General features: G+C 40.9%; 1 protein-coding gene across 1 annotated transcript; it reads left to right on the forward strand.

Moving 5' to 3' along the window:
* The first annotated feature begins 348 nt into the window (after nucleotides 1–348).
* hfm1 (helicase for meiosis 1) lies at nucleotides 349–18690 on the forward strand. The gene is made up of 40 exons (XM_083782730.1): nucleotides 349–434; nucleotides 542–627; nucleotides 1861–1982; nucleotides 2514–2802; nucleotides 3110–3447; nucleotides 3862–3903; nucleotides 4018–4088; nucleotides 4226–4358; nucleotides 4918–5069; nucleotides 5215–5292; nucleotides 5694–5849; nucleotides 6021–6221; nucleotides 6308–6396; nucleotides 6519–6562; nucleotides 6990–7091; nucleotides 7642–7787; nucleotides 8502–8596; nucleotides 8706–8839; nucleotides 9328–9375; nucleotides 9533–9613; nucleotides 10853–10944; nucleotides 11080–11186; nucleotides 11293–11340; nucleotides 11642–11739; nucleotides 11902–12036; nucleotides 12421–12506; nucleotides 12659–12742; nucleotides 13389–13546; nucleotides 13827–13930; nucleotides 14027–14224; nucleotides 14801–14878; nucleotides 15122–15252; nucleotides 15503–15582; nucleotides 15747–15865; nucleotides 15957–16058; nucleotides 16504–16821; nucleotides 17263–17344; nucleotides 17545–17653; nucleotides 18253–18410; nucleotides 18541–18690. The coding sequence occupies exons 2-40, from the start codon at nucleotides 560–562 to the stop codon at nucleotides 18605–18607; spliced, it is 4743 nt and encodes a 1580-aa protein (XP_083638856.1). The 5' UTR covers nucleotides 349–434; nucleotides 542–559; the 3' UTR covers nucleotides 18608–18690.
* The last annotated feature ends 1339 nt before the right edge of the window (nucleotides 18691–20029 follow it).

The raw sequence follows: 20029 nt of genomic DNA on the forward strand, positions 1-20029 counted from the left end.
CATGGCGGATTTTCAACACAGCATAAAAAACGTGAAAGGTTTGCAATGAATGCATGTAGTTTCCCCGAGAGTAGCATGCTCATTTCATTATCAGCCTATATTTTGATAGTTGACTATTAATAACCTATTAACATCCTCTCGCGCGAGGATACTGTGTAGAAGAGTAGCGATAGGCCCCACACGTCTCGTGCAGACCATGGAGGTGCAGACCAACTCTGTGGTGCAGAGTAGACGGTCGTTGAGTTTAGTTAGCAAACTGACTTTAAGGTCAGCAAGTTGGTAGCTACACAAAGAGGAGAAAACGTGTAAAAGTACAGGTTTAAATTACGATGTTTAATGTAACGTCAACACTCACTCACTCGCTTACTTTTGACGAATAATTAAAGTTATTCATTGTTCGTCTGAGAGGCTGCTTGACTTGACATAAAGAACAGGTAAGCTAGCTAAAGAGTTGGCCTTTCTCTTATAACTATAAGGAACGTAAAATGACAACGTTTAATAACACATTAATATTCTAGCTATTGTTTTTCCCTGGTTTCAGCTGAGTTAATCCGGTGAGATGGTGGACCAGGGTGGCGCCTTTTCCTTGGACAACCTCTTCTTTGAGAGGCCCATTGTCCACAAAGTGTAAGTAGAACACACAAGCAAGACCTATAACAGTAGGGCTAAATAGAAAGAAACAACAATATTAGCCTAATGTTTTCTAAACAATTTTTTTAGCAGCTTTTTAAGGCATTGATTGACTCTGCATTTTTAGGGACAGTCTGAGAGTACTATAGTATAGGGGAAGGGGCTACTTTTTGTTTTCATCCTGGTGTGTGTGTGTGTGGGGGGGGGGCAAACAAGGAAAACATCCATTATATCCTATCCATGGTGAAACTCCCAAACATAGTATAAAAAGGTAGGTGGCTAGCGCACATCCAGTTCCTGTCTGGTGCTGGACTAAGGTAAGTACAGTGAAGAGAGGAGAGTCCGCACACAGGTTTGCTCCAAGGTGTTTGCTTTTTATTCAATACACCATAAATGATTGATCTTGAATGTTAGCCTTCATGTGTCTCTTACCTGTTCCCTTTGATATTGTTCTGACTGATTAACACTATTTTGGAGCAGATTGCCCAAACTGTAAACTACTTTTGGTACCAAAAGCTTTTTAAATCTTAAATCTTAAAAACAAAAAAATGTATTTAAAAAATACTAAAACAGTCTGTAACAAGCAAAAAAAACAGCAAGTTTTATTGAAACTGTTCTTTTGAAACTGTGTTGCCTTATTGTAAACTTGCTTGCTGTGGTGGTCATTCATGTACATATTTATTGTCATGTCACTTATTGGTGTTAGTGAATCACCTGCCCATGCAGTCGTCATCAGTCACGTGATGTGACGACTGGGTTTAAAAGGGAGTTGTCACATATACTGCTGATTATCACCTGATGAAGGCCGTTCACGGCCGAAACGTTGTGTCTTATTCATGGTGTATTGAATAAAAAGCAAACACCTTGGAGCAAACCTGTGTGCGGACTCTCCTCTCTTCACTGAAACTCCCAAACACCCTAACAACACAACAAATTCAACAACTCATATTAAACCTTTGGTTTAATATGAGCTGTTGAGTTTAGTGTGTTGTTAATAGAGAATTAGTAGTTTGGTGTGTTGTTAGATAATTAGTAGGCCCCTACTGCAGGCTTATAGGGCAGCTGACATGAGTAGCCTATTACCATGATGATGACACCCATATTATGGTGTGATAACACCCTTTCCAGAATTACGCTGTTTGTTACATTGTACAACCCAGAGTCATGAATAGAACAATCACATATTTAATTTATTCCTCTGAGTCTGAATCACTATATCTATTTCTACAGAAAGCCGATGTGCCAAGAGGCTGATCCATGGCGGTTGGAAATGCCTCCATCTTTCTCTCAGATCCCAGCCACGCAGGACATCCTTAAGGAGGCAGAGAGTTTCAGTTTCTCATCCTTGTACAGTATGTAGTGTGGTTTCTCATCCTTGTACAGTATGTTGTGTGGTGCATAGACTTGAGTAAACATTTCAGTATCTGTCATACACAAGTCTTAACAAACTGAAGGAATCCAACTGTTCAGTTGGATTCCTTTTCAGTATGGTATGAAAATCAATTTGCTCATTCTTTAATAAGGCCTATTCATACTACATGTACTATAGTATGCCTTTTCTACGTTTTTTGTCTAAAAGGACATGCCCAAAATAGGGATAGATTACACTCACTTTAGTGATTCTTTTAATGACTGTGGAATGTAAACAAACAAATCAAATCTATACTGTATATTATGAAGCCAACAGATAAATGTGTCTGCTTATGTGTACTATATACACTTATAGAGTATGGCTGAAGCTGTGAATAGACAATGACATGTATTGACAGTGGTATGGTCCTTCAATTGTAAATAAAGTCAACAATCCTGAACTCTACCAAAATATCAGTAGTGCAATTACTGGTACTGACTACAGTACTTAATTGTAATGATCTTCTTCATAGATTTCTCCCAGAAGCCTGATCAATTGCAGCCATCTTTGACAGACTCAGTTGACACAAGTGTCAAAGTCACCAGTTCTCAGAGATTCAACAATGCAGAGGAAGTGACAGAGGAAACCAGGGACGGCAGGTGTAGTGGCCCTCGGGTGGGTGAAGGGTTCATGGATTCCTCCCGGTATGCCAATCAGTGTGTCAGAGGTGGAGATGAAACCCCGCTGGACTCTGGTCACGGGGCTGTCAAGGGAAAACATTTCACCCTGGACTTCAGCCAAAGACCTCCTCTACGGAGAAGGCAAGCATTTTTATCCAGGAAAACAATGTACAGTAGCTAAATCCAAATCCCTTTGGTTGTGTTTTGTACATTCAGTTGCAGGCACAGTATAATAAGAGACATGCAGGATAGGATGCTTTTTCCACCCAAAGATAAAACATGAGAGTTGTCACGTGTGATCCTGAAAAGCCATTTAGTCTATTTTAGAAGCCATAATGTTTATCCTGCTTATAGAAGCCTCGACCTTTCATGACCTCAATTCTTCATTTTCTCTCTCTCCTCCGTCTCTCTCCAATCTCTCTTCCCTCCATTCTTATCTCTGTGACAGTTTGTTTAAACCCCCCAGTGGTCAGGTGCTGAACAGCGGGGGCGACCTGTCAAACACAGACGACCTCAGTGGCAGCAGTCGGGCAATGTCCAGACCTCAAACTTTCCTCAGTCCGGTTACCATGGTGACAGAGCCTCCTCCTTTCCAGCCACCGCCAGGGAAGGCTAGCCAGTCAGCTCCTCGTTTCTCCCCCTGTCCCCCCTTCCCCCTCCCCCACCAGGGCTCATCTGCAGTGAGTGGCCGCCCCCCGCAGAAGGCAGAACGCGCAGAGGCGCAGGACAAGGGCACAAAGAGAGCCCATGTTCTGCCCATGACGCCTCAGCCGCTTCACATAGAAGGTGCATTGACACAGACACAGACCCATGAGTTCTGTGCAGAATGTCATACTTTCATTCAATGTTCCACATGTATTTGATCTATATAACTCTGGTATGGCTGCTAAGGCACATTGCAGTTAAAAAAACATGCCTATATGTTTATGCTACCACTTACCATTATTGTAGTTAATAAATGTCTTTATGTACCATGTCTGTACCAACCTAGCGGTAGCTGCCATATTGTGTTAGATTATAATGAGGTGAAACAAGGTGAGCTCTCCCCACTGACCACTTCATTATACATAGCGGCCACTAGGTGGCAGGCAATTCCAAACCTTCTACATGATCAACTAGTTTTAGCTTGTCAGTGGATGTATTAGAAAACAAAAAAAAGGTATTGACTGAAAACAATATGATCTTTGTTTTGTTTTTTAGGTTCTTCTGAGTCTGGTGTACTACGACCAGTCTCTGAGATTCGTATCCTTGCGGTCCTGTGCGTCAACTAAATTAAAGATGAAAGAAATTGACTTGCTATGCTGGAATGTGTGGAATGTAACTTTACCTTGGAATTCCTTAATCAGAATAAAACAGCAGCAAATTTTAGATCAATTTTCAAAGAGTTCCCCTTTTTCAACTATGTTCAGTCAAAAGCATTGGATGATGTAAGTGTATACTGTAAGCTTCCTCCATGTCTTTGACTCCTCAAATTATCACTCCACATAATTTAAAGGCATTTGTGATACTATATAGCAGCACATATATAACACACATGAATTGGTTTGTTCTCTATTATTTGCAGGTTCTTTACACAGCTAAGAACTTTGTATGCTGCGCCCCCACTGGCTCTGGTAAGACAGTGCTGTTTGAGCTGGCCATCATCCGCCTGCTAATGGAGACCGCAGAGCCCTGGACAAATGTCAAAGTCGTGTACAGTGAGTGCATTATGGCAGTGGTACCCAAACCTTTTCATGTGAAGGACCCCCACAATGACACTCATTAGCCTGCAGACCCCCCATTGGAAAATATATGCCAAATACCCCCATAAGAGACAGCTCTGGCAGTGATTTTCAACCATTTAAATTTCAAGGACCCTCAGTTTGACATGCAACAGGCTACGGACCCCCCATTTAATGGCATTTCTATCTCTAAGACCCCAATTTATATTGTAAAATCAATGTTAATTTAAATTCTCAGTCAAACATAAGGCATTATGTTTATTATCAACGCTTGTGTATTTGTGAGATAATGCACATATATAAAAAGTAGGGCTGGAACTTTAACTGATTAATTGAGATTAAATAATTACAGAAACAATTTTGTTGATTACCAAAATCTGTTTTAATTGACCAAAAAAAGCTTCTCAGGGCAAATATTGATATGCAATTAAATTAATTAGATTAATTTTGATTAATTAATTACATTGTTTCAAATTAATTACGGTAGATCGAGTCCCAGCCCTAATAAAAGGACGCTCCTTTCTGTGTTGGCCAGTGGCCCCGATCAAAGCTTTGTGTAGTCAGCGCTTTGAGAATTGGAAGGAGAAATTTGGTCCTCTGGGGCTAAGCTGCAAGGAGCTGACCGGAGACACCGAGATTGACGACTTCTTTGAGATTCAGGATGCCCACATCATCACGACCACACCTGTGAGTGACACAACACAGCACAGTCAATCTCTTTCTACATTGTCAAGCGTGTGTGTGTGTGTGTGTGTGTGTGTGTGTGTGTGTGTGGGGGGGGGGGGGGGGGGGATTGATGTAAATTCCTAATCTGTTTTTCTTTTGCTATCAGGAAAAATGGGACAGCATGACAAGGAAATGGAAGGACAATTGTCTGTTGCAACTTGTCAGCCTCTTCCTCATTGATGAGGTCAGAGAGTTTCGCAGACATTCTGTCAATTAACCTATATAGGTTTATTACCCATGTTTGGTATCGTTTATGTGGTGGAAAGTCTAAATAGGGTGTTCTAGTACTGCTCATATATCCAGGCTGTATTAGAGAAAATGTTACATATTTTTCAACATGTAGAAAAGAAATGCCAGCATCTAATTGTATTTCCCTGGTATGTATTCAAACTGCATAAAAAATAAAGTATAAAAAGCTGTGTCTAGTCTAGTAGTAGCCAGTAGCCACCTCCTATTTTCAGATCCTCCTTGTTGTGTCCTTGGTGTGCCTTGGTGCATTTAGCGGTATCTCCCCTTTTCTTCTTTTCCTACCCCATGTTTCTAACTACTGCACTGCTTTTGGCAACTGAATTGACCTTTTACCAGGTGCATGTGGTAAAGGACACGTCTCGTGGGGCCACTCTGGAAGTGGTGGTGAGCCGAATGAAGGCGGTGCACACTTATCGGACAGCAACAAAGCCACAGGAAAACCTCTCCATGAGGTTTGTGGCTGTGTCAGCCACCGTACCCAACATAGCTGATGTACGTGGCTGGGAAGTGTTAAAGAGCATTATAAATAATATTGCACGCATGTTTATGCCCTGACGTTGCTTGAATGACTATCAGGAGTGTCTGTCTGAAATCATTAACAGCATTTTATATATGTCATCTGTATGAAAATGTAACGTGATGTTGGAATCGTTTGTCTGCCAGATAGCAGATTGGCTATGTGATGAAAACGGCCCGGCCACCTATCTAGAGATGGACGAGAGCCACCGTCCAGTGCAACTGAGGAAGGTGGTGCTTGGATTCCCATGCGGCCCAAACCAGACAGAGTTCAAGTTTGACCTGTCACTTAACTACAAGATGGCTAATATCATACAGACCTATTCTGACCAGAAGCCTACATTAGTGGTAGGTGGCAACACAGCTAAGCGTTTAGAAAAATGTTGCTAGATTGGATTACCAAGTCTCATGATTATATCTGTGCTCTGGTATAGTTTTGCTCCACGAGGAAAGGTGTCCAGCAGTCAGCTGCTGTTCTGGCCAAGGATGCTAGGTTCATTATGAGCATTGAGCACAAACAAAGGTAGGTCAAATCATCTCGAGACACACACACACACACACACACACACACACACACACACAGGCCTATATATGAATACTATTCATTCAAATATTTCTGTGTGTCTAATTTATAATCATTTGCAGGCTGATGAAATATGCAAACTCTATCTTGGATTCAAAATTGAAAGGTATGATTTTTAGTTTAAATAAACTTACCTGAGCTGCTGAGAATAAATTAGCTCTCACACTTTAAACGCTGTGTCTACTGTCTATAGGTGGTGCTTCCCCTCCTAGGGTTGGCATTGGGTGTGGGTTTGGCTTGGGTTGGCTCTCACGGTTTCAGTTTGCTCGCTGCGCACAGTGACCTGTCAGCCTCATCCTCCTCTAATGTGAATGCTTTATAAATACTCTGGGAGACCTATAGACATATTAACAGTTGCAGCCATTTTTGCCGCAGCCCCAGCTCAGAATTGAAATGCTCTGCCAAGTGTGATTACAACTTAACGTTTTTTACTGTATGAGAGGGCTTTGTGTGTGTGTGTGTGTGTGTGTGTGTGTGTGCGTGTGTGTGCGCGTGTGTGCGCGTGTGTGCGCGTGTATGCGTGTACTTTCCAGACCTGGTCACGTTTGGTGTTGGCTACCACCATGCAGGGGTTGATGTTTCTGACAGGAAGGTAGTGGAAGCAGCCTTTACCCATGGAGACCTCCCTGTCCTCTGTGAGATCTGTTAATTGTTTGCTGAACATTATATGATAAAGATTTCCTGCATTCATACTACTACTACTACATTAGCAGAAAAGGAGTAGGTTATTATGCAAGCCAGAGCCATCTAATAGAAGAGTTAAGATATAGAGGGGGCATAAACCGAGCGCCCGAGCGCTGTTCATGCAGCCTGAACTGAGACAAGCCTTAATGTTTATGTTGTACTATTACTACAAAACTATCTAAAATAAATGGATTTAAGATCATTAAAGCTGGGCTGTTGCCTGAGTCCAATGCATTTCTGCCTACTTCCGGTCCAGTAGAAGAACATTGGCCCCATGAAGTGAACGCAGTTTGCGTAACTCTCTATATCTAAGGCTCTGATGCAAGCTACGGTCATGTTGTCATTGGCCTGCTTTTGTATGTATTCAAATACATAAAATGTTTCTGTATGGGACAGAACCATACACCGAGGGCGAATGTAATGCTCTCATTTGTACCAATGGTCAGTAGAGTCACCAGCTAGTACATTTCTGGTCTTTTTTTCTCTCTCTATATATCTCAGTCACCACTAGTACTCTAGCTATGGGGGTGAACATGCCAGCCCACCTGGTGGTGATAAAGTCTACCATGCACTACATGGCAGGCTCCTGTGTGGAGTACAGCGAGGCTGACATGCTGCAGATGATCGGAAGAGCTGGGAGACCACAGGCAGGTGGTGCCATAGTGGCGACATTTGATTTGACTTTTGATATTGACTTCAACTGGTGACTTGTGTAATGTACCACGCCATATTAACTATTCACAGCGTAATGGCTTTATTTTATCCAAAGTTATTAAAACATTACCAAACGTACCTGAATAATTTAGTCGTTTGGTCGGCTAAAAACATTGTTTCACTGTTAATATCTGTAAACCAAAATTGTTTCCTTTGTAAGTCAACCTTTGTCCACTTTAAAATGCTTTAAAACGCAATGGCGAGGTAGCTTTGATCAAAAATAACCAGACAATGATACTTAAAGTATGTTCTATTATGTATCTCAAGCTAGTTTAAAGTCCCTGCAAGTTGATTTTCATATCAAATGTGAAATGAATGAAAGTTGGTGTCGGCAGTTCGAATCCCGGCTCCTCCTGTCCACATGTCGAAGTGTCCTTGGGCAAGACACTGAACCCTACATTTTCTCCAATGAGTTGGTCGGTGTGAGCTTGCCATCATTGGCGTGTGAATGTGAGGACGCTGGTGAGTCGCGACTGACGCCGCTTCACCTCCCAATGAATGAACCATTGTAAAGTCACAAGTGCTTTGAGCACTTGGAAAAGCGCTATAAAAATGCAAATCATTATTATATTATATTCATTGTTAATGTCAACTAGTAAACTGAATTGTATAATAAGTTGCTCAGAATTTTGGATTTGCACTTCTAGTTTGATACATCAGCGACCGCAGTGATCATGACCAAATTCCAGACCAAGGACAAGTACATGACGTTTCTGAATAGAGCGGAAATCATTGAAAGCAGGTACGAAAAAACAAAACTCTTCAGCTCTCCTATATGTCTCTTTCAAACTTACACACATACTAAATATAGCCAAAAATATCCATATCAAAAGTATACCTCTGTCACCCAGCTTACATGGTCACCTGGTAGAGCACCTGAATGCTGAGATAGTCCTCCAGACCATTAGTGACGTCAACATGGCTTTGGACTGGATACGCTCAACCTTTCTCTACATAAGAGCCCTCAAGAACCCCAAACACTACGGTCAGAGAAAACAACCTGCATTAGAATTAGCAGAGATTAAAATAGGGTGCCCAAAACGCAGTCCATAGTTAAGGGACGCAATAAAACAACGACCTCTGCATCCACGGGATGCACTACTGTACTACTGTACTGTTTTTTATTCTAGTTTATTTTGCTACCTTTAGTTATAATACCGGTAATCATTTATTCTGTTTTCTACATGAATATAACCACATTATAACCATATAAAATGAAATGGGAGTTAAATGCTGCAATTTGAAAAAAAAAAGAAAAAAAAAAAGGCTAAATATAACTCCTAATGTAGTTGAAGTGGGACTCATTAAATGTCCCTGGGACTCATCTAAAAGACCATCCCTGCATCCCGAGGACTCATTACATTTAAAACCTATTTACATAACTGAATTAGGTTGCAGTTGTGGTTATTTACAGAATTGTAATTGACCATTTCACTTAATACGAGCATTCTTATTGTTGTGTTCCCAATGTAGGTTTCTCCACGGATCTCGATAGATGTGGAATCGAGGCCAAATTACAAGGTGGGATACGTCTGTTACACTCCATGTTTTTATAAGGGTTAGATGACTTTCTTGGGCTGCTGTAAAAGGTTTTACACCAGAGGCTATTTGTGCTGAGTGCAGAAGATGTTATCCTAATAATTGCAACATAAACTAAAGTACAGTCCCTGTCCCACAGAGCTGTGTCTGAAGGACCTCAACTCCCTGTCTTCCATTGGTCTAATTACCATGGACGAGGACATCAATATTAAACCTACAGGTAGAGAATCCTGAAGGTTTGATCATGAACATACGTAAATAATGCTATGAATGAAAATATGCGTATTCTTACACAGCACAGGTATTGTCCCACATTGAAGTACCAGTTTTCACCATGGCCTTATACTTCCAGCTTTAAGTCAGTGTTTTAATGTTTGGTTTGTGTGTGTTGTGCACTTTTTGCTGGTTTATTAGATCACTGATGCCTGATCACTGATGTCTTTAGTATATGCCCATTGCCCATACATGGGCATGCCCCCTTTTGTGGCCACATAGGGAGCTAACTGCATGACGACACATTGAGGTTAGACAACACACTCCATATTTGGGTGTAGCTGCATTGGGATACTCCTTATATGGTTATGGCTGAGTCATAGTAGTGATATGAGCGTGACGACGTGGTCTGCCGCATGGCCCTCAGGTCGGCCGGCACCACGTTGTGTCATAGACTGACCTATAGACTCCATATTCATTTTGAGCAAGCCTGACACAGAACTCCATATGGGCACAAAAGGCACACAGACAGACAGATACAGAAAGGGAAACAGACAGACAGTCGGTACAACCTGTATTGTATAACTGGGTGGGGCATGCATTTCCAACTTGCATCATTCCCGACTTGCATCGTTACCGACTCGCCGAGTAAGCCAGTGCGGTCTTTTATTTAGAATCAAGGTGACGGGTAAATTAAGTTACAATATTTGGTGTCACCGATTTAAAAAGTAGCACAAGATAAAGAGTTACAGTAACTGTAAACTCAATAATGCCAAACACATTGGCATATTATCTGCCATGATGCAGAAAAATATGTGGTTTGTTAACATTGTCCTTTAACCCATTCTGGGCGGGAACCCCTTTTGGTGTTTTAAGGATTATGTTATACCTTACCTTATTGAAAAATAGTAGATCTACAAGCTCGTAGCGCGGCACTCGCGTTATGAGCTTGTAGATCTGCTATTTTTGAAAAATCGTGAAAATGTGCCTCAAATCATTGAATATATTCTTTCCGAGTGAAAGTTTTTAACTCAAATCTTTGCTTCTGTGGGGAGTGGGGGGGGGGGTTCCTGGAACAACATGTTTTCAGATGGGGGTCGGCGACCAAATACATATAATTCAAGGGGTCCTTGACATGAAATATTGAGCACCACTGATACAGAAACATAGGTATTTCAGAAAACAGTTTTCTTAGAAAACAATTTAGAATCGTCCTCAGGTCTAAATGACAGTATTTATCTTCCAGAGGCAGGCAGGCTGATGGCCAGGTATTTTGTTGCCTTTGACACCATGAAACAATTCAGCAACGTAGTCGGCACCGAGACTCTAGCTGAGATGGTAGGTTCCCCTGATGAAACACAGCATTCTTTGTATAATATTTGGAACGGCCATGTTTACATGGAACTGTCCGTGAAAGTGCAGGCAGCACATATACGCCAGATTGTTTAGAAAATCAATGGCTCTGTGTAACAGATTGGGCTGGTGGTGAAGGGCAAAGAGTTCAGCGATGTTCAGCTGAGGGTGAATGAGAAGAGAACCCTGAACACACTGAACAAGGATAAGAACAGGATCACCATCAGGTCAGAAAATAATAACCAGCATGTTTAAAGTTCCTTGGAGCAAGATTAGATAATTTGTTGTTTGTTGGATCTGGCAATTAAATAAATGTCATACATCTTTTCCCAGGTATCCTATGGAGGGAAAGATAAAGAGCAATGATATGAAAGTTAACTGGTAGGTATAGATTTACGGTATGCTTTAATTCAGTACATTCCTGAGCTGTGCCCTAGCGAGGGAACATAGGGCTGAGAGAATGTTAGTTCTCTCAGCCCTATGTTCCCTCAAGACCAATCTGGAAACACTTTATTCGTAAGAAAGGGAGAGAGATTACCTCAAGACTAACAACAACACCCCCAGTCCTGACCCTAACCCCTAACCGCAAGCCTATAAGAGTTTATAATTTGAATATAATGTGTATACACCATATATGCGAGTGTGTGTGTGTGTGTTGTGAAAGCACTGTATTTGTATACAGTTTGATTCAGGCTCAGCTGGGCTCCATCCCAATCCAAGAATTCGGCCTCACGCAGGACAGTGCAAAAATATTTAGGAATGGAGTGCGCATCAGCAAGTGTATGTACAAAGAATTATTCACAATTTCCTCAAATTTTTGTTTTACAGTATTTCCACTTCTGCATTGGTACATTACTTGCCAATTCACTGGTTCTGGAATATCATTGTAGATATTTGTTGTAGATAAATGTTTGGTAGCGATTTGATTTTACATGTCACCAGGCTTGTCAGAGTTTCTCAACCAGCGGTCAAAGGCAGGTTTCACAGCTCTACTCAACTCGTTGCTCCTGGCCAAGTGCTTCAGAGCCAAACTATGGGAGAACTCACCCTATGTCTCTAAACAACTGGAGAAAATAGGTGGGGCAATGATTATATCAGTACATGAATGTAACGGAACTAAATGTAAAAAGATATATATTAAAAACTCAATCAGGAAACTATGCTGGGGGGAATCGTGTGTGTGTGTGTGTGTGTGTGTGTGTGTGTGTGTGTGTGTGTGTGTGTGTGTGTGTGTGTGTGTGTGTGTGTGTGTGTGTGTGTGTGTGTGTGTGTGTGTGTGTGTGTGTGTGTGTGTGTGTGTGTGTGAATGCAACAATGTGGTTGATTCATCAGACACATATGTAACTGACTGACTCAAAATCCAATTGCATTAATACCGTCTATATCCATTGTACAGTATGCTTGCATTTTTGTAGACATAAACTATTCAAATATGTGCATAACAACCACCATGTGTTCCAGGCCTAACCCTATCGACTGCTATGGTGAATGCTGGACTCACCACTTTCAACAAAATAGAACAGACCAACCCAAGGGAGTTAGAGCTGGTCAGTTGGCACAAGAGTTAAAAATGAAAATCTCTCAGTCTCATGGATGTCTCCATTTATGCGAAGGAGAGGTGTTGAGTGTCACACACACACACACACACAGACATGAATGGCGGATGGCTCTTACATTTGTCCACTTGTGTTTTTTCCAGATTGTCAACAGACACCCGCCATTTGGAAATCAAATTAAAGATTCTGTCTTACACCTCCCCAAGTATGAAGTTACTTTGGAGCAGGTAAAAAGGGTTACAATTTACAATTTACAATTTAGGCATTTAGCAGACGCTCTTAATCCAGAGCGACTTACATTTAAGCAAGAACAAAAGCATGGGAATACATCACATAAAAGCATTTATCAATATCATGAAACATGCGTAAGCTAAGAAAGTAACAGTGGAATATCTATATAATGAAACTATACATACACTATACATATAAACTATACATATTTACTACTATGCTATACATATGTACTATGGCGTGCTATAACTATATACAATACAATTATAGTGCTGTCTACATAACATGCTATAAGTCTGTGTCAAATGCTATCTAAGCCAACAGAAATGCTATCTAACTTCCAATCTAACTTCCAAAAGAGCAAGTTTAACATCTGTTTGTGGATCATATTATTGCTTGGATTATGGACTATACCAGTCTAAATACAGGTCATTGTCTACTCACAGCTTGGCCCATACTACGTACATAAACACAGACCATTTTGCTATTATTGGCTATAGTTTAGAGGTCACGGTTGTCGTATGTTTGTTTACATTTTGTCTGTATGTTAAAATGCTATCAAACGTAACAAAATAACTGAATGTTAGCTATACAAAACCGTGTGGTTATGAGACTAGTATCTCCCCTTGTTTTATTCCCCAGCTGCCGAGGTACAACTCTGCCACAGCAGAGATTGTGGTGACGATTAACCTGAAGAACCAGCAGCATCTGCTGTCCAAGAGAACAGCTCCAGACTACCACTACGTCACTCTTATCATAGGAGACTCAGACAATAATGTCGTATTCCTACAGAAACTCACGTGAGGAAATACAATTACTCAGTCTGCTACCTACACTAACTGAATCTAATGCTTTTAAAACTCTTATTATCTCTCTTATTCTCTCTCTCATTCTCTCTCTCGCTTTCTCTGTCCCCTCACACGCACAAACGCACGCACGCACACACACACACACACACACACACACAGCCATGTCAAAACCACTTTTACTGGGTTCACACGCACAGCTGTATTGTTTAGGGCGAGGCAAATTACGACATAGTATTTTGTCATATGCACTCATTGTTTAATTTCCCCCCAGGGACCTGGTGTTGCTGAAGTCTGGCAGCTGGTCAAAGAAGATTGAAGTGTTGAAGGCCTCCAAGGGAGAGGAAATCAGTGTCAACCTGATCAGTTCAGAATATGGTCAGCCCGCGAAGCACAGCAAATGTCTCACTTTAGCTTTGACCGTTGCAGTGTTTTCGTGAACAGAATTTTCACATTTAATTTCTACTCCGGTAGTGGGTCTGGACATCCAGCAGATGTTCAGCGCATTCTACTCTGGGGCCAAGAGGTTTGGGGCTGAACCCAGTGACCCTCCACACCACACTCAGTGGAAGATGCAGCGTATTCCTGGTAATCAGAGAACACAAACCACTGGACAGAGAGCCAATCCCACCGCACTGACGCCTCAGCCTACAGCACAGGCTACAGAACAAGGTACAGTATAGAGTGCATTACAAACACATGTACACCAAGAGGTACATACAAACCCTGCCTGGAGCGCCCGCACCAAGATATGACCGCATTCATGTCATTTTGAGCTTGGAACTTGATTGTGGCCGTAAACCTTTGAGCTTAAACATTAATCATCTTTTTTTGGGTAGCCTGAGCCTACTGAACATTCTCACCAAGTTTCTTATACTAATAAACTTTATTTATATAGCACCTTTTTTGACAGTGTCACAAAGTGCTTAACAATATAAAAACAACAGTGTTACATAACAATCAATAGCAATCAAACAGCAGGCAGAATAAAATTATTATCAAGGAAATTAAAAGTATACATTGGTTATGGGTTTAAAAGGCTTTTCTATAAAAGTGGGTCTTTAATTTAGTTTTAAAAATAGCCAATGCAGCTAATAGATCTTAAGATGGCAGGCTCACTGTTCCAGAGCCTGGGAGCCCTATACGAATAATAATGTATATGTTTTGTTGACTAATATAATAGTGGATTTATAGTGTGATATAATAATATCTTGTACAGTAGTTGTTGTTTTTTCTCTTGATATGCAGACCCTGCACAGACAAATGCCGTTAAGAGACAGTGCAATCATTTCTGCAAGAATAAGGACCAGTGTGCCCATGACTGCTGTGAGTATATTCACACACCATACATACGTGTGTGTGTGTGTGTGTGTGTGTGTGTGTGTGTGTGTGTGTGTGTGTGTGTGTGTGTGTGTGTGCGTGTGTGCGTGTGTGCGTGTGTGCGTGTGTGCGTGTGTGCGTGTGTGTGTGTGTGTGTGTGTTTCTGTGTGTGTGTGCGTGCACGCGCGTGTGTGTAAACTTTACCTTGTCTCACATGATTAAACCAGTTGTCTTTCCTGTGTTTCTAAGGTAAAGTAGGAGTAACAGTGTTACAGAAAACGGAGAAAACAGCGAACCAGGACTACAGCTTCTCTTCCTACCTCAGAGACCTAAAGAATAGAAGTGACACACTGACTGAAACACCTGTCAAACGACTCAAGGTGCTGGGAAATACAGGCAGACATCACATCATTTAAATAGGCGTCACCATTTGCTCTCAAGGGGGACCATTGCTCTCAATTGACTTTTGAAGGAGTGAAAAAAGTATTAGTTCTTTTAGATTTGATCCATGACAATGTTTGGAACTCCATTTTGATCTTAACCACAGAGCCACGTTACTTGAATACCTTTCTTTATTGCTGAAATCAGTGTGCTTGGACTGTGCTTTGACGCTCTGTTTTATTTCTCTAGTTGAAGATGAGCGGGGAGGCCGGGGGCAATCTGCAACAGTTTTCCTACAAACCTAAGGAGATATTACCATCTCTCTCCAGGTAAACACATTTCCAGCGTTTTAGTCAACACTGAATCTCAAACAGCAGAATATGTCCACATTCACCAAAAAGAGAGAGAGAAATAATAGATATCAGAGAATAAATACCATCACTGATGATGGGGTTCTCTTACATTTGTGACTTTTTTTGCATTTTACTTTAAGGTATGGGGGAAGTCGCTATGAACCTTCAGTTACTAGTCAAATTGCGACTGTGGATCTGACTGATGAGGACTCTATAATGCCACAACACAGAGCTTATCTGGAGGATGAGTATAGCTATGGTAGAGATTTCAAATTATTTTCACTGTTTAAATATGCGTATGTCTCATGTCCATCTCTCTTACGTTCTCCTCCTCTCTGTTTCTTTTTTAGACGATATTGACTACCTGGACAACATGTGCGAGATGGTAGAACAGAGTGGGGCTGCTCCACCGCCTGCGCAAACCTCTGCTGCACCTCCTGTTCATTTCCAAAGTATGTCGGTTCCTCATGGCTCACTGTTTTTTAAGGCTCACACTTAACCTGCATCCTATTGTTAAAATTGTTAAATGTCAATACATTACATAATGTCACACAATACATGTGTGTTAAGAGCATTTACTCGTATGCAGACCATGCAGAAAAATGTTTGCTGGTACTGTATATGCAGTATGTCACTCCAGAAATCGGCGTTGGAGAGTGTAATGGACCACGCTTGTCTGGAAATGCTTTCTAAATTATGTCACTGTTTTCAGTTCAATACAAAATATATAATTCTGTTAACATTTTAGGCAAGACATTGGACATTGGCAAGACATAATCAGCCATTATTGATTACCATAGGTTCGATATTTGTAGTGCCATAATGTGTGACCCACTGTGCCTCTTTTCACTGGTAGTGAAAAGCCAGTGGACTAACAGTGGATGCTTCTGTTTTCAGGCTCCTCAGTGTGGAGGAGACCAGGTACCAGCTTTGGTGACTGTCGGGACCTGAACCCTGTTGTAAACCAGAATAATAGAACCTACCCAGCTTCCTCAAAGAGCTCTGGCAACACAGTGTCCAACCAGAATGTGGAAAGTGGTTATGCCTCTTCCCTACAATCGCCCAGCGTTAACTTTGACCTGGGAAGTGATTGGGATGACTGGGATGACTTTGACGATGAGTGTTTGGAGCATGCCAGCAAGACGTCTCTGTCCATTTGTACCCATGAAGCAAAAACACAGGTCCAGCAAGCTGTGGGTTACAATGTTCAAAAAGGTACATAGCATTTTGAATATCATTAAAGGAATATAGATTCAATTTATTTTGACTAGACACATTGTATTGGATTTCAAGACACAATACTGGCCACATTGGCCACACGATAGACTTTATTGTAACTGGCCACACCATAGAAATAAACTGACATTCATACAGTAGCAATGCTGTGCTTGTTCTGTGTCAAACATGGAAGAGGGAAGTCCATTGGAGCTTCCATTTTTTCAATATGATGTTGGTTGTAGCGATTATCATAATTGTGCCCCCTAGCAAAGTATGTGGCTGTAAACATGGAATTGCTTATGAACTATCTATACTTTTATATCTGTCAGCCACACACACACATGTTGTTTAGTTTTGTGTATGAACTGCTGATCTATGCCTACAATATTGTTATGCACTTCTTAACAACAACCGAACCTACTTATCTCATATGTGCAGACTGTGCCACCACATCAGCACCACTACCCACCAGTCTTGCACAGGCTGAACCACGCTTGAACACAGCTAACACACCACTCAGGTATCTCCAGCAAATCATATGCTTAATAGTAATTTCAATTATACTAAAATAATGTGATATTATAAGCCGTCAAATTACATTTAAGATATCCTTTCAGGAATTGCCAACACTTCTACTGTACTTAGACCCTCAAGCAGGTCAAAACAAGTGGGATTTCAATACTTTTGGTTTTGATGTCATGAGATTTATAATTGTTTTAGGTTAATCTCACCACCTGTCACTCCTGCAATCAGAGGATCAGGAACCCCCTCCCTTACAATCAGACCACAGAAAAGACTGACTCGTCCCTGGGACCAGCTGGATAACAAGGTGTGTGTGTGTGTGTGTGTGTGTGTGTGTGTGTGTGTGTGTGTGTGTGTGTGTGTGTGTGTGTGTGTGTGTGTGTGTGTGTGTGTGTGTGTGTGTGTGAGTGTGACTGTGTGTGTGTGACTGTGTGTGTGTGGGCTCACAAGCAAAGGCCATCCGGCCTTCGCTTGCGAGCCCCCTGCGCCACAAAAAACAGGCACAAACATTCCTTTGTCCCGGTCTCTATTCACACACTGAATGCTGCTGTGGGTAGATCGAGGATATAACCTTATGATGAGCACTTTCACTTTTTACTGTATTATCTCGTGCCATGTCTATGCACATGCACTTTTATGACCTATCGCATAGCACTTTAAAGCACTTTAACACCAGCACTTTAATGGTTGTGTGCACCTTTGTACTCTGGTATCCGCTATGTGAACTGTTTGTTTGTACTGTTTCATTCATTGTTTAATGTACTGTCTATGCTGTAACCCAATTTGCCCTTCGGGGACACTAAATAAACTTGAACCTTGAACCTAGTGTGCGAGCGCATGTGCGCACATATGTTATATACCACACTTAGAAAGTCTGTGTCACATGTATTTTGTCTCGTAGTGCAGGCACAGAGCATATTCAGTCCACAGTTAACAATCAAGGCACCAGAATCACTTCCAGTGCAAAATGTGACAAGAATGACCCCACTCTGCCCACAGGCTAAAGGATTTGATTTCTTCTCAAACAGTGGCCAAACAACACAGAGCTCATCTGACATAATCAGGTAGACGGCATTTCCATTGTACTTTATTCCATGTTGACATTTTAAGCTACAGAATATTATATTTTTAAAAGAAGAATATAATTTTATATTAATGTGTTATTACGCTTTTGCATTCCGCCTGTCTTTTCAGGTTACACACTGACAGCAGTAGCAAAGAAGAGGAGGCTTTTCTGGGGATATTTGATGGAATATTTTAGACATGCTTGCAGCTTGCTTATCTGATTCTGACATGGTGGATATGTGTCATGATATAGCATGTTTCTTGTTCACTGCGTTTTTGTGTAACAGTGTTGTTTATAAATATACGGTATGAATAGTTGTACAATATACACAGGCAAATATTCAAATGTGTTTATTTATTTTGAAACGGAATGTAAACTAACGAGCTTTCATTGGTTTTCTCTAAATGTCTAACTAAACCTGTTTTTAATAGAAGTAAAGTTGATATTCAAAGGTAATGAGGATCGTGTTGTGCTCAATTTATGCTCTGTCATACTACAGTGTTGTGCGCCAAGTTCTGCCAACAATAGCCGATCTACAAACTGTTGGGAGCTTGTAGATTGTGTATTTTCAGCACGAGTATACATCAGGCTTTTTTTTCCTGTGAGGAGAGACTCATTCTGATAAAGAAAATAGACAGTAATGTGGAAAAAACAGATTTGCCAAGGAATATATAATGAAAGAAACCGGAAGATTCAGTTTGTGTTTGCAAAGAAAAAGTGTGCTAGCTCCAGTGGGAAAAATAAATGTTTCGTTATTTTGCTGTGTCTGCATCTGATAAAAGTAAGAAGTGGAGGATGATGACAAACTGGGAGAAGGGATTGTGTTGTTTTAACCAGACTGAGACTGACATTGTGGTCTACTCTAGCCAGTTTGAATGTAAAAGACATATGGAAACATCCAGATGACTTAGTTATGTAGGATACTAATTACAGGCAGCAGCAGTTATTCAGGGAATTCTCAGATATGGGCATATAGATTTATCTATTGTGTCTATTTTCTATGTCTGAGGTGAATTTTCTACCTATTTTTGGAAGCCAATCTTCTCCAGTCAACTGGTCAAAAGTGTGAAACAGTAAAGAGTAAGCCCTTGCCTGTAGAGGGCGGCATTACGCTTCTTAATGTACATTATGCCGGAAATTAAAAGAAGCTTTTCTGTCTCTGGCTCCGTCTTTTGAGCTAATTTAGAACTTCCTGTCTGAGAGCTAGCTAATTTAAGACATCCGGTTGCCTTCAGAATAAAATAAGGTTATTTAATTAATAATTATTACATTACATTATTAGTATTATTATTACATTACAGTTATTGTAAAGACACACATTATGTTTCTGTGTAAAAATAAGTAATTAAATAACATCAAAAAGTTATCTAAATGGATAAATGCTATTCACTGGAGTGAATATTCTATTATATTCTAAAAACGACTTATAAATCCTAAAGCCTTGTCTATACTTCACTGTGCAACGGTCCTATGCTGGACAATAGCAGATATGCAAACTCACAGCACATCTCATTCAAGACACTGAACTTGCAGATCTGCCATTTTTGAACACACTATAAAGTTAACCATTTATCATGCTGCTCTACGTGGCACTGCATTCTGTGACATTAAACCAAA

The sequence above is a fragment of the Protomyctophum parallelum genome (genome assembly GCF_964188405.1).
Source record: "Protomyctophum parallelum genome assembly, chromosome: 14".
In the NCBI taxonomy this organism is placed as follows: domain Eukaryota; kingdom Metazoa; phylum Chordata; class Actinopteri; order Myctophiformes; family Myctophidae; genus Protomyctophum; species Protomyctophum parallelum.

Coding starts and splice junctions, on each gene's coding strand:
- hfm1 (XM_083782730.1), top strand. CDS start 560: ATGGTGGACCAGGGTGGCGCCTTTTCCTTGGACAACCTCTTCTTTGAG. Junction 2,803..3,109: donor AGACCTCCTCTACGGAGAAG/GCAAGCATTTTT, acceptor TCTCTGTGACAG/TTTGTTTAAACCCCCCAGTG. Junction 5,070..5,214: donor ACATCATCACGACCACACCT/GTGAGTGACACA, acceptor TTTTGCTATCAG/GAAAAATGGGACAGCATGAC.